Genomic DNA, 14,312 nt, shown 5'->3' with positions numbered 1-14,312 from the left:
CAGACTGGTTAACTGACTGAGACTGACTAACTGACTGACTAACTGGTTAACTGACTGAGAGTGACAGACTGGTTAACTGACTGAGACTGACAGACTAATTCTGACTGACTGACTGGTTAACTGACTGACTGACTGACTGGTTAACTGACTGAGACTGACTGACTAACTGACTGACTGACTGGTTAACTGACTGACTGACTGACTGACTGGTTAACTGACTGAGACTGACTGACTGGTTAACTGACTGACTGACTGACTGACAGACTAGTTAACTGACTGAGACTGACAGACTAACTGACTGACTGACTGGTTAACTGACTGACTGACTGACTGGTTAACTGACTGGTTAACTGACTGACTGACTGACTGGTTAACTGACTGAGACTGACTGACTAACTGACTGACAGACTAGTTAACTGACTGACTGACTGACTGACTGGTTAAGTGACTGAGACTGACTGACTAACTGACTGACAGACTGGTTAACTGACTGAGACTGACTAACTGACTGACAGACTGGTTAACTGACTGAGACTGACAGACTAACTGACTGACTGACTGGTTAACTGACTGACTGACTGACTGACTGACTGACTGGTTAACTGACTGAGACTGACAGACTGGTTAAATGGCTGAGACTGACAGACTGGTTAACTGAATGAGACTGACAGAATAATTGACTAACAGACTGGTTAACTGACTGAGACTGACAGACTAATTGGCTGACAGACTGGTTAACTGACTGACTGATTGACTGAGTGACTGAGACTGACTAAATGACTGACAGACTGGTTAACTGACTGAGACTGACAGACTCACTGACTGACTGACTGACTGGTTAACTGACTGACTTCTTACTGACTGACTCATTGACTGACTGACTGACAGACTGGCTAAATGACTGAGACTGACTGACTAACTAACTGACTGACTGACTGACTGAGTGACTGGTTAACTGACTGACTTCTGATTGGCGAACTAACTGAATGACTGGTTGACTTACTGATACATTTTTCATATATTATTTAATAATTTACTTATTGACTTACTATAATAAATCAGTCTAGTTTATTTATTTATATATCTAACTTTTCTCTAACGGATTCAATGGCTAGATTGATAGAGTGTCACTGACCGACTCACTGATTGACTGACTGGCTGACTGATTCATCGACTGATCAGCTAAATGACTGACTGACCGATAGGTTAATTGATTGAATGACTAATTGACTGACTGACTGACAGAATGATTAAATGATCAACTAACTGATCTATCTATCAGCCTGCTTGTCTGTATATCTATCTCTATAAATCTGTATATTCATTTACCTACATATCTACCTACCTCTCTTTCTAATTACCTGCCTATCTACCTACCTACCTTTCAATCAGTCTATCCACCTATCTATCCACATACATACATATTTACCTACCTATTTCAATTAATCAGTCTACCCATCTATTGATTTATTTATCTATCTATCTATCTATTTTTTTTTTTTTTACAGCTAAGGAAACAGTTCAAGGACGTAAAGAAAAATATAAAAAAAAGCCCGCTACTCACTGCTCCTGAATAGAGATCAAAGGAGTGTCCAAAAAGAGAGGTCAATTTCGGGAGGAGAGGTGTCCTGATACCCTCCTCTTGAAAGAGTTCAAATCGTAAGCAGGAGGAAATACAGATGAAGGAAGATTGTTCCAGAGTTTACCAGCGTGAGGGATGAAAGAATGAAGATGCTGGTTGACTCTTGCATAAGGGGTTTGGACAGTATAGGGATGAGCATGAGTAGAAAGACGTGTGCAGCGGGGCCGCGGGAGGGGGGGAGGCATGCAGTTAGCAAGTTCAAAAGAGCAGTCAGCATGAAAATATCGATAGAAGATAGAAAGAGAGGCAACATGGCGGCGGAATTTAAGAGGTAGAAGACTATCAGTATGAGGAGGAGAGTTGATGAGACGAAGAGCCTTTGACTCCACTCTGTCAAGGAGAGCTGTGTGAGTGGACCCCCCCACACACATGAGATGCATACTCCATACGAGGGCGGACAAGGCTCCTGTAAATGGATAGCAACTGTGCGGGGGAGAAGAACTGGCGGAGACGGTACAGAACGCCCAGCCTAGAGGAAGCTGATTTAGTAAGAGATGAGATATGAAGTTTCCAGTTGAGATTTTGAGTTAAGGATAGACCGAGAATGTTTACTGTTGAAGAAGGTGATAGCTGAGTGTTGTCGAAGAATAGGAGATAGTTGTTTGGAAGATTGTATCGAGTGGATAGGTGGAGAAACTGTGTTTTTGAGGCGTTGAAGGACACCAGGTTCCTCTTGCCCCAATCGAAAATAATAGTAAGGTCTGAGGCTAAGCGTTCTGTTGCACCCAGTCTTGAATCGTTAAGTTCCTGTGGAGTGGGTCTTCTATTAAAAGAAGTTGAGTAATGCAGAGTGGAGTCATCGCCGTAAGAATGGATAGGACAGTTCGTTTTGGAAAGAAGATCATCAATGAACAACAGAAAGAGAGTGGGAGATAGGACAGAACCCTGTGGGACACCACTGTTAACAGGTTTAGGGGAAGAACAGTGACCGTCCACCACAGCAGAAATGGAACGGTCAGAAAGGAAACTGGAGATAAAGGTACAGAGAGAAGGATAGAAACCGTAGGAGGGTAGTTTGGAAAGCAAAGATTTGTGCCAGACCCTATCAAAAGCTTTTGATATGTCCAGCGCAATAGCAAAGGTTTCACCGAAACGGCTAAGATAGGATGACCAAGAGTCAATTAGGAATGCAAGGAGATCACCAGTAGAACCCCCCTTGCGAAACCTATACTGGTGATCAGATAGAAGGTTAGAAGTGAAAAAGTGCTTTTGAATCTTCCGGTTAAGGAAGCTTTAGATCGACAGGAAAGTAAAGCTATAGGGCGGTAGCTTGAGGGATTGGAACGGTCACCCTTCTTAGGTACAGGCTGTACAAAGGCATACTTCCAGCAGGAAGGAAAGGTAGATGTTGATAGGCAGAAACGAAAGAGTTTGACCAGGCAGGGTGTCAGCACGGAAGCACAGTTTTTAAAGACAATAGGAGGCACTCCATCAGGTCCATAAGCCTTCTGAGAGTTGAGGCCAGAGAGGGGATAGAAAACATCATTTGGAAGAATTTTAATAACAGGCATAAAGGAGTCAGAGGGGGGATGAGTAGGAGGAATATGCCCAGAATCGTCCAGGGTGGAGTTCTTTCAGAAAGTTTGAGCGAAGAGTTCAGCCTTAGAGACAGATGAGACGGCAGTGCTGCCGTCGGGGTTAAGGAGAGGAGGGAAAGAGGAAGAAGTGAAATTGGAGGAGATATTTTTGGCTAGATGCCAGAAGTCATGGGAAGAATTAGAAGAAGCAAGATGTTGACATTTTCTATTGATTAAAAGAAGTTTTGGTAAGTCGGAGAATAGATTTGGCACAATTCCGGGCTGAAGTGTAAAGGTCAAAGTTAGCGGGTGTTTGAAGGCTCTGGAACCTTTTGTGAGCTGCCTCTTTATCTTTAATAGCACGAGAACAAGCATGATTAAACCAATTCTTTTTAGCATGAGGAATAGAGAAAGAACGTGGAATATATGCCTCCATTCCAGAGACAATCACCTCTGTGATGCGCTGGGCACACACAGAGGGGTCTCTCTCCTGGAAGCAGTAATCATTCCACGGGAAATCGGAAAAGTACATCCTCAGGTCGTCCCACCGAGCTGAAGCAAAATGCCAGAAGCATCTCCTCTTCGGTGGGTCCAGAGGATGTACAGGAGCGATAGGACAGGATACAGAAATAAGGTTATGATCAGAGGAGCCCAACGGAGAGAACAGTTTGACAGAGTAAGCAGAAGGATTAGAGGTAAGGAAGAGGTCTAGAATGTTGGGCCTGTCTCCAAGACGGTCGGGAATACGAGTAGGGTGCTGAACCAACTGCTCTAGGTCGTTGAGGAGAGCAAAGTTGTAGGCTTGTTCACCAGGCTGGTCAGTGAAAGAGGATGAAAGCCAAAGCTGGTGGTGAAGGAGATTTCAGCGAAGGGAGAGTGAGTCAAGATGTGCTCCACTTTAGACTTCAAATAGTCAAAGAATTTACATAGTTAGTAGAGTTAGGTGAGAGATAAACTGCACAGATGTATTTAGTAATAGAATGACAATGAAGTCTTAGCCATATGGTAGAAAGTTCTGAAGAGTCAAGGTCGTGGGCACGAGAGCAAGTAATGTCGTTCCGCACGTAGGCGCAACATCCAGCTTTGGATTGAAATTAAGGATAGAGATAGTAGGAAGGAACAGAGTAGAGGTTGCTGTCAGTAGCCTCAGAAACCTGTGTTTCGGTTAGAAAGAGAAGGTGAGGTTTAGAGGAGGAGAGATGGTGTTCCACAGAATGAAAATTAGAACGAAGACCACGAATGTTGCAGAAATTGATAAGGAGGAGGTTCGAGGAGTTATCAGGACACCTCTGAAGTCGGAAGCCAGAAAGGGAGTCCTCCCTGGGGAATTTATGGTCCCCCCCCAGGCGGGGGGAGACCATAAATTCTGTCTGTCTGTATTCTGTATTCTGTCTTTCTATATTTGTCTGCCGTACATTGGAGGTGGGGCTTCTGGGCGGGGCGGGGCCAGCACGGGGATGAAGTTGACACAGTATCGGTCAGGATGGACGGCAGGAGTGAAACGAAATAGTGTCCAGGAGAGAGATGCGAGGACGTGATGCTGCTGCTGGCTGAGAGAGAGAGAGAGAGAGAGAGAGAGAGAGAGAGAGAGAGAGAGAGAGAGAGAGAGAGAGAGAGAGAGAGAGAGAGAGAGAGAGAGAGAGAGAGAGAGAGAGAGAGAGAGAGAGAGAGAGAGAGAGAGAGAGAGAGAGAGAGAGAGAGAGAGAGAGAGAGAGAGAGAGAGAGAGAGAGAGAGAGAGAGAGAGAGAGAGAGAGAGAGAGAGAGAGAGAGAGAGAGAGAGAGAGAGAGAGAGAGAGAGAGAGAGAGAGAGAGAGAGAGAGAGAGAGAGAGAGAGAGAGAGAGAGAGAGAGAGAGAGAGAGAGAGAGAGAGAGAGAGAGAGAGAGAGAGAGAGAGAGAGAGAGAGAGAGAGAGAGAGAGAGAGAGAGAGAGAGAGAGAGAGAGAGAGAGAGAGAGAGAGAGAGAGAGAGAGAGAGAGAGAGAGAGAGAGAGAGAGAGAGAGAGAGAGAGAGAGAGAGAGAGAGAGAGAGAGAGAGAGAGAGAGAGAGAGAGAGAGAGAGAGAGAGAGAGAGAGAGAGAGAGAGAGAGAGAGAGAGAGAGAGAGAGATTAATTTAAAGAGATGGAAATCTCAGTGCAGAAGTAGGTAGCAATCAATATATAAGGGGTGGTAGTTTCAATGCAGAAGTAGGTAGCAATCAATATATAAGGGGTGGTAGTTTCAATGCAGAAGTAGGTAGCAATCAATATACAAGGGGTGGTAATTTCAATGCAGAAGTAGGTAGCAATCAATATATAAGGGGTGGTAAATTCAATGCAGAAGTAGGTAGCAATCATTATATAAGGGGTGGACATTTCAATGCAGAAGTAGGTGGCAATCAATATATATGGGGTGGAAATTTCAATGCAAAAGTTAGTAGTTGTCCGAAAAGAAATGGTAGTGATGTTTCAGATAGGGAATAAAGGGAGAAGAGATTAGAGGAGAAGGGAAGGGAATGGTGGTGAAATATGAAGAGAGAGAGAGAGAGAGAGAGAGAGAGAGAGAGAGAGAGAGAGAGAGAGAGAGAGAGAGAGAGAGAGAGAGAGAGAGAGAGAGAGAGAGAGAGAGAGAGAGAGAGAGAGAGAGAGAGAGAGAGAGAGAGAGAGATTTACATAGATTTACATAGAAAATCAGACCACACAGACCCCATGGTCCAGACTTGGTGGTCTGTCCTTAAACCTAAGTGATTTTACATTAATCAGAAGACTCCAAAACGTTGCATTTCTACTCTAGTTGATATTAAGTTGAAGGAAGTGACGGTCGAGCTTATTTTTGAAGGAGTCAATCGTGTTACACTGGACCACTGATGATGGGAGCTTATTCCATTCTCGCACTACAACGTTGGTGAAGAAAAATTTGGTGCAGTCTGAATTTACTTGTCTACATCTGAGTTTTACGCCATTGTTCCTCGTGCGCAAAGTGTCATCGATCATAAACAATGTTGATCTGTCTACATTCGTGAAACCATTAAGTATTTTAAAACATTCGATCAGTTTTCCTCGGAGGCGACGTTTCTCAAGAGAGAACATGTTAAGGGTAGAAAGCCTTTCTTCGTAGGATTTGTTGCGCAAGGAAGGGATAATTTTCGTTGCCCGACGCTGAACACCTTCTAATTTAGCAATATCCTTTGCATGGTGAGGAGACCAAAACTGTACCGCATATTCCAAGTGGGGTCTGACTAAACTGTTGTAGAGCGGGAGTATTACATCTTTATTCTTAAATAAAAAGTTTCTTAATAAAGCCCAACATTCTGTGCGCTTTATTTGCTGCATCGATGCATTGCTGTGAGAATTTGAGGTTTGACGCGATTTTGACCCCCAAGTCCTTGACGCATTGAACGCTTTTGAGTTTAACGCCGCGCATTTCGTAATCGAACTTCTTATTCCTCGTTCCAACTTGAAGGACCTGGCACTTGTCTACGTTAAAGGGCATCTCCCATCTATCCGACCAAGCTGAAATTTTGTGCAAATCCTCTTGGAGGCTTTGCCTGTCTTCGTCAGTGAGAACCGAGTTACCAATCTTTGTGTCGTCTGCAAATTTACTAATGCGGTTATTGAGTCCAACATCCACGTCGTTGATGTAAATAATGAAGAGCACTGGGCCAAGAACCGAGCCCTGAGGGACGCCACTAGTGACAGGCGCCCACTCTGAGTTAAATCCGTCAATCACTACTCTTTGTTGTCTGTTGCTCAACCAATTCGCGATCCATTGGTTTACCTGACCGTCAATACCTATTTGTTTTAATTTGTAAAGTAATTTATGATGCGGGACTTTATCAAACGCTTTCTGGAAATCAAGATAGACTACGTCCAGTGATTTGGTTACGTCATAAACAGTGAAGAGGTCGTTATAAAAGGTTAATAGATTTGATAGGCAGGATCTTTTGTTTCGGAAGCCATGTTGTGAGTCCCCAATTAATGAGTGGCTTTCAAGGTAACTCACAATTTTGTCTCTAATTATGCCCTCAAGTAGCTTACCTACAACCGAAGTTAGACTAATGGGCCTGTAATTACCTGGTACTTTTTGTCTCCTTTCTTAAAAATCGGTGTCACGTTAGCCTTTTTCCAATCTGAAGGGACAATGCCTTGTCGCAAGGACATATTGAATACGGTTGTGAGGGAGGAGAGTATTTCGCTCTTTGTTTCTTTCAGCAGAGTTGGATATACTTTATCAGGTCCAGGACTTTTATTTGTTTTAAGTGATTTGAGGGCTTTAAGGACTTCATCGGGTTTTATTTCAAAGTTAGACAATGCATGCTCGGGATTTACATTAGTACTGGTGTTGGTGGTGGTGGTGGAAGGACTGTTATTATTAAACACCGAGGAAAAGTAATTATTTAATAGGTTTGCAACGTGTTGGCTGTCAGTCACTAGTGCACCGTCGCTGTTTATTAAAGGTCCAATTCCACTTCTGATCGCCTTTCTGTTGTTTATGTAACTGAAGAAGGATTTCGGATTATTTTTACAGTTGGCTGCAATATTTTCTTCATATCTACGCTTTGCCTGATGCACTAATCTTTTTACTCGTCGCCGTGCATCATTGTAAAGTCTAATGTTGTCGGGCGTGCTTTGGTCTTTCTTTAACCTGTAAGACAATTTTCTCTCCTTGACTGAGTGTTTAATTTCGCTATTAAACCAAGGTGGACTTTATTAGTGTTAATTCGCTTCTCGCACAAGGGGACAAATGTGTCCTGCTGAGTGAGTAAGTGATTTTAAAGTTTAGCCAGGCGTCCTCTGCATTGCCGTCATCTGATAGTTGCATATCTATTAGTTTTCGTCGGATTTCTACGAAGTTGGCTCTTTTGAAATTGGGCACCTTAACTTTATTTTCAGTCACCGATGTTTGAGCTCTAATGTCAACGCGCACTAGTTTATGATCGCAGGAACCGAGGTGTTCTCCTACCGTGACATTACTGACTAGGTTATCTTGGGTCGCTATAACAAGGTCAAGTATGTTATTTTGTCGAGTTGGTTCAGAAACCATTTGGCTTAGATAATTTTCCTCTAGAAATTCGATCATTCTATGGGACTCACCTTCTGTACCCGACAGTGTCGCCCAGTCGATATGGGGAGGTTAAAGTCTCCTAGTATCAGTGAGTCGCTGTTATTAAGTGACTGCCTTAAGACGCTGTACATTTCAAGATCGCCATCAAGTGATTGCCCGGAGGCCTGTAAGTGACAGATATATTTAAATTGACTTTTGCAATGTTTACTCGCACGCACAAATGTTCAACGTTACTGTTTCTTGGTGTTTTGTCAGTAGGTTGCAAGTAGCTTTTGACAAAAGGGCGACACCACCCCTCTACGGTTTACACGATCATTGTTGAAGAATCTGTAGCCATCTATGTTATATTCGGAACTTAAATCAATATTAGTGGTGTCGATAAATGTTTCGGTTATAGCAATTACGTCAAAGTTTTCTGTCAGAGCAAGACATCGCAGTTCATCAAATTTGTTTCTTAGGCTACGCGCATTGAAACTAAGGACTCTTAGGTTATCTTGAAGCTTGGTAATAGAGTTACTGGAGGGTTCAATGTTACGAGTCTGTTGCGGTGTGAGGTGTCTATTTACACGGGCGGGATGGAAGGACGTGGCTGAGAGTCGTTTTTTGTTGTTCGGGCGTTACGTACGGCGTTGTTGAGGAGCCTTCCAAATCTGGCTGCCCCGATGGGGGACAGGTGTATGCCGTCCCTTTGGAAAAGTCTACTCTGGCCGTAGAAATCGTTCCAGGCGTTAAAGAATTCGACGAGAGAGAGAGAGAGAGAGAGAGAGAGAGAGAGAGAGAGAGAGAGAGAGAGAGAGAGAGAGAGAGAGAGAGAGAGAGAGAGAGAGAGAGAGAGAGAGAGAGAGAGAGAGAGAGAGAGAGAGAGAGAGAGAGAGAGTAATCAGAATAGAAGGGAGGGAGATTTTGATACAGCAATAAGTAGTGATCAGAATGGAGGGGAAAGAAAATATGGGTGAAATGAGAGTGAGAGAGAGAGAGAGAGAGAGAGAGAGAGAGAGAGAGAGAGAGAGAGAGAGAGAGAGAGAGAGAGAGAGAGAGAGAGAGAGAGAGAGAGAGAGAGAGAGAGATTTACATAGATTTACATAGAAAATCAGACCACACAGACCCCATGGTCCAGACTTGGTGGTCTGTCCTTAAACCTAAGTGATTTTACATTAATCAGAAGACTCCAAAACGTTGCATTTCTACTCTAGTTGATATTAAGTTGAAGGAAATGACGGTCGAGCTTATTTTTAAAGGAGTCAATCGTGTTACACTGGACCACTGATGTTGGAAGCTCATTCCATTCTCGCACTACAACGTTGGTGAAGAAAAATTTGGTGCAGTCTGAATTTACTTGTCTACATCTGAGTTTTACGCCATTGTTCCTCGTGCGCAAAGTGTCATCGATCATAAACAATGTTGATCTGTCTACATTCGTGAAACCATTAAGTATTTTAAAACATTCGATCAGTTTTCCTCGGAGGCGACGTTTCTCAAGAGAGAACATGTTAAGGGTGAAAAGCCTTTCTTCGTAGGATTTGTTGCGCAAGGAAGGGATAATTTTCGTTGCCCGACGCTGAACACCTGCTAATTTAGCAATATCCTTTGCATGGTGGGGAGACCAAAACTGTACCGCATATTCCAAGTGGGGTCTGACTAAACTGTTGCAAAGCGGGAGTATTACATCTTTATTCTTATATAAAAAGTTTCTTTTAATGAAGCCCAACATTCTGTTCGCTTTATTTGCTGCATCGATGCATTGCTGTGAGAATTTGAGGTTTGACGCGATTTTGACCCCCAAGTCCTTGACGCATTGAACGCTTTTGAGTTTAACGCCGCGCATTTCGTAATCGAACTTCTTATTCCTCGTTCCAACTTGAAGGACCTGGCACTTGTCTACGTTAAAGGGCATCTCCCATCTATCCGACCAAGCTGAAATTTTCTGCAAATCCTCTTGGAGGCTTTGCCTGTCTTCGTCAGTGAGAACCGAGTTACCAATCTTTGTGTCGTCTGCAAATTTACTAATGCGGTTATTGAGTCCGTCCGTCGTTGATGTAAATAATGAAGAGCACTGGGCCAAGAACCGAGCCCTGAGGGACGCCACTAGTGACCGGCGCCCACTGAGTTAAATCCGTCAATCACTACTCTTTGTTGTCTGTTGCTCAACCAATTCGCGATCCATTGGTTTACTTGACCGTCAATACCTATTTGCTTTAATTTGTAAAGTAATTTATGATGCGGGACTTTATCAAACGCTTTCTGGAAATCAAGATAGACTACGTCCAGTGATTTGGTTACGTCATAAACAGTGAAGAGGTCGTTATAAAAGGTTAATAGATTTGATAGGCAGGATCTTTTGTTTCGGAAGCCATGTTGTGAGTCCCCAATTAATGAGTGGCTTTCAAGGTAACTCACAATTTTGTCTCTAATTATGCCCTCAAGTAGCTTACCTACAACCGAAGTTAGACTAATGGGCCTGTAATTACCTGGTACTTTTTTGTCTCCTTTCTTATAAATCGGTGTCACGTTAGCCTATTTACAATCTGAAGGGACGATGCCTTGTCGCAAGGACATATTGAATACGGTTGTGAGGGAGGAGAGTATTTCGCTTTTTGTTTCTTTCAGCAGAGTTGGATATACTTTATCAGGTCCAGGACTTTTATTTGTTTTAAGTGATTTGAGGGCTTTAAGGACTTCATCGGTTTTTATTTCAAAGTTAGACAATGCATGCTCGGGATTTACATTAGTACTGGTGTTGGTGGTGGTGGTGGGAGGACTGTTATTATTAAACACCGAGGAAAAGTAATTATTTAATAGGTTTGCAACGTGTTGGCTGTCAGTCACTAGTGCACCGTCGCTGTTTATTAAAGGTCCAATTCCACTTCTGATCGCCTTTCTGTTGTTTATGTAACTGAAGAAGGATTTCGGATTATTTTTAAAGTTGGCTGCAATATTTTCTTCATATCAAATCTTTGACAGATGCACTAATCTTTTACTCGTTGCCTTGCATCATTGTAAAGTCTAATGTTTTCGGGCGTGCTTTGGTCTTTCTTTAACCTGTAAGACAATTTTCTCTCCTTGACTGAGTGTTTAATTTCGCTATTAAACCAAGGTGGACATTTATTAGTGTTAATTCGCTTCTCGCACAAGGGGACAAATGTGTCCTGCTGAGTGAGTAAGTGATTTTTAAAGTTTAGCCAGGCGTCCTCTACATTGCCGTCATCTGATAGTTGCATATCTATTAGTTTTTGTCGGATTTCTACGAAGTTGGCTCTTTTGAAATTGGGCACCTTTACTTTATTTTCAGTCACCGATGTTTGAGCTCTAATGTCAACGCGCACTAGTTTATGATCGCAGGAACCGAGGTGTTCTCCTACCGTGACATTACTGACTAGGTTATCTTGGGTCGCTATAACAAGGTCAAGTATGTTATTTTGTCGAGTTGGTTCAGAAACCATTTGGCTTAGATAATTTTCCTCTAGAAATTCGATCATTCTATGGGACTCACCTTCTGTACCCGACAGTGTCGCCCAGTCGATATGGGGGAGGTTAAAGTCTCCTAGTATCAGTGAGTCGCTGTTATTAAGTGACTGCCTTAAGACGCTGTACATTTCAAGATCGGCATCGAGTGATTGCCCCGGAGGCCTGTAAGTGACAGATATATTTAAATTGACTTTTGCAATGTTTACTCGCACGCACAAATGTTCAACGTTACTGTTTCTTGGTGTTTTGTCAGTGGGTTGCAAGTAGCTTTTGACAAAAAGGGCGACACCACCCCCTCTACGGTTTACACGATCATTGTTGAAGAATCTGTAGCCATCTATGTTGTATTCGGAACTTAAATTAATATTAGTGGTGTCGATAAATGTTTCGGTTATAGCAATTACGTCAAAGTTGTCCGTCAGAGCAAGACATCTCAGTCGATATGGGGGAGGTTAAAGTCTCCTAATATCAGTGAGTCGTTGTTATTAAGTGACTGCCTTAAAACGCTGTACATTTCAAGATCGTCATCGAGTGATTGCCCGGGAGGCCTGTAGGTGACAGATATATTTAAATTGACTTTTGCAATGTTTATTTGCACGCACAAATGTTCAACGTTACTGTCTCTTGGTGTTTTGTCAGTGAGTTGCAAATAGCTTTTGACAAAAAGGGCGACGCCACCGCCTCTACGGTTTACACGATCTTTGTTGAAGAGTCTGTAGCCATCTAAGTTGTATTCGGAACTTAAATCAATATTTGTGGTGTCGATAATTGTTTCGGTTATTGCAATTATGTCAAAATTTTCTGTTAGAGCAAGACATCTCAGTTCATCAAATTTGTTTCTTAGGCTACGCGCATTGAAACTAAGGATTTTTAAGTTATCTAGAGGCTTGATAATAGAGGTGGTGGTACTTGGGGGATCACGGTTACGGGTTTGTTGCGATGCATGGTGTCTATTTACACGGGCGGGGTGGAGGGACGTGGCTGAGGGTCGTTTTTTGATCGGGTGTAACGTACTGCGTCGTTGAGGAGCCTTCCGAATCTGGCTGCCCCGATGGGAGACAGGTATATTCTGTCCCTGTCCCTGTCCCTGTCCGTAGAAATTGTCCCATGCGTTGAAGAACTCCACGTCAAGCTCCCTACAAAGAGTCTGTAAGCGGTTGTTTAGGCTGAAGGCCTTACTGAAGAAGTTGCTCTCCGCCCACGTCCGTGGTAGAACTCCTAAAATCAAAATGTTAGGGGATTTAGACTTATACTGCTGGATGAGCCTACGGTACTTGTCCAGGAGTTCCTCAGACCGGGTCGTGGTGATGTCGTTCGTACCTGTGTGAATAACAAACAGCGAATCATTAGTAGCCTGGGGGGAGATCTCCTCAAGAGGAGCAGTTATATCGTCGATCCCAGCACCAGGATAGCAATAGTTCCGTCTTCGACGAGGAACTCTGCCGCAGAACTCAACGACCTGCTGGCGAATCACGGAGTCACCCACCAGGAAGGTGCTCTCCTGCTCGTCCTCCTCCTCCAGAATGGCAAACCTGTTGAAGCAATGAACAGGATAAATCGCTTGTCTGGCTGGTTTGGGTCCTCCATTCACGACGGTGAAGCCATCATGGGCGGTGCCACTACCACCCTCCAGCTGCGTGGTGTTGTCCGCTGGTGTCGACGGTACCGCTGAAGGCAAGGGGGCGGTGGGAGAAGGGTTTGGCACCACGGCAACGTTAGCCTGGATGAATTCCTGCAAGGAGGCAACAGTGCGAGAAAGCTCTATTATTTTATTCTGACCTGCTTCCATCTTCTCTTCTTGCTCCTGCAGTCTTGTCTCGAGATGCTGCCTGGAGAGACACAGTCGATAGACAACAGAATGCCCTGTAAAAAAGTGAGCTGAGAAGGTACCGTTACAAGTATTGCACTTCTTAGGCGCCATCTTAGCTGAAAGTGATTAATGATTGCCTGAAATGAAAGATATAAAAACACAGAGTGAAGGGGATTAGGAAAGGAGATGAGGTGAGTGAGAGGGGGTTTAGGAAAGGAGGTAAAGTGAGAGACAGGAGGAGTAGGAAGAGATGTGAGGTGAGTGAAGAGGGGGAAAGAGAGGGGGTGAGTGAAGTGTGTGAGATCAAGGAGGGTTAGGAAAGAGCTGAGGTGATGTGTGTGAGATCAAGGAGGGTCAGGAAAGAGGTGAGGTGAGCGAGGGGGGGTGGGGTGGGGGGCTTAGAAATATGTGGAGGAGAGGGAGGGGTAGGAAGGGCTAATCCTCTAGGGGATTTGTAGTGAGGAGAAGCAGAGAGGTGAGGTGAGCGAGGGTGGGGGGGCTTAGGTGAGGTGAGGGAAAGGGGGGTAGGAAGGGTTAATCCTCTAGGGGGTTTAAAGAGAGTGTAGTGAGGAGGAGCAGATTTAATCCTCAGAGGCATTCAAAGGGTGAGGTGTCGGCAAGCACAACGCAAAAAACACTCGAGAAACACACGAGAAACTCACGCAACCCGACACACCCAAATCACGCGTGAAAACACTCGGGATCAAACAACACACTCGAAACAAACGAGAAACAGTCAGAAACTTAAGCATAAGCACAATTCAACACCCCCAAGTCACTCGCAAAAACACCAGAAACACAGCAACACACTCGAAACACTCTGATACCCACGTAGAA

General features: G+C 43.9%; 2 protein-coding genes across 13 annotated transcripts in view; both read right to left on the bottom strand.

Annotated features, from left to right (window-relative positions):
• Positions 1–14,312, bottom strand: part of LOC127000662 (uncharacterized) — a 146,036-nt gene that overhangs the window by 14,871 nt on the left and 116,853 nt on the right. For 11 of the 12 annotated variants that reach the window (XR_007754375.1, XM_050864643.1, XM_050864641.1 and 8 more), the window contains one exon: positions 4,575–4,709. The exons of the other annotated variant lie outside the window; for it this stretch is intronic. Coding sequence is in view for 10 of the 11 variants with exons in the window: in XM_050864643.1 (XP_050720600.1) it covers positions 4,575–4,709 (135 nt within the window). In the remaining variant the exon portion in view is untranslated. The remainder of the gene's footprint in view (positions 1–4,574; positions 4,710–14,312) is intronic. 12 annotated transcript variants of the gene reach the window in all.
• The window catches only part of LOC127000660 (uncharacterized), a 4,538-nt gene continuing 1,416 nt past the window's right edge, over positions 11,191–14,312 (bottom strand). Inside the window, exon 2 of the mRNA XM_050864633.1 lies at positions 11,191–14,312. This exon is cut by the window's right edge and continues 126 nt beyond it. Within this exon, the coding sequence (XP_050720590.1) occupies positions 12,099–13,586 (1,488 nt within the window). The 5' untranslated portion in view covers positions 13,587–14,312 and the 3' untranslated portion in view covers positions 11,191–12,098.

This window comes from Eriocheir sinensis, chromosome 19, assembly GCF_024679095.1.
Source record: "Eriocheir sinensis breed Jianghai 21 chromosome 19, ASM2467909v1, whole genome shotgun sequence".
Taxonomy (NCBI): domain Eukaryota; kingdom Metazoa; phylum Arthropoda; class Malacostraca; order Decapoda; family Varunidae; genus Eriocheir; species Eriocheir sinensis.
This window is presented reverse-complemented; position numbering and strand designations above follow the sequence as displayed.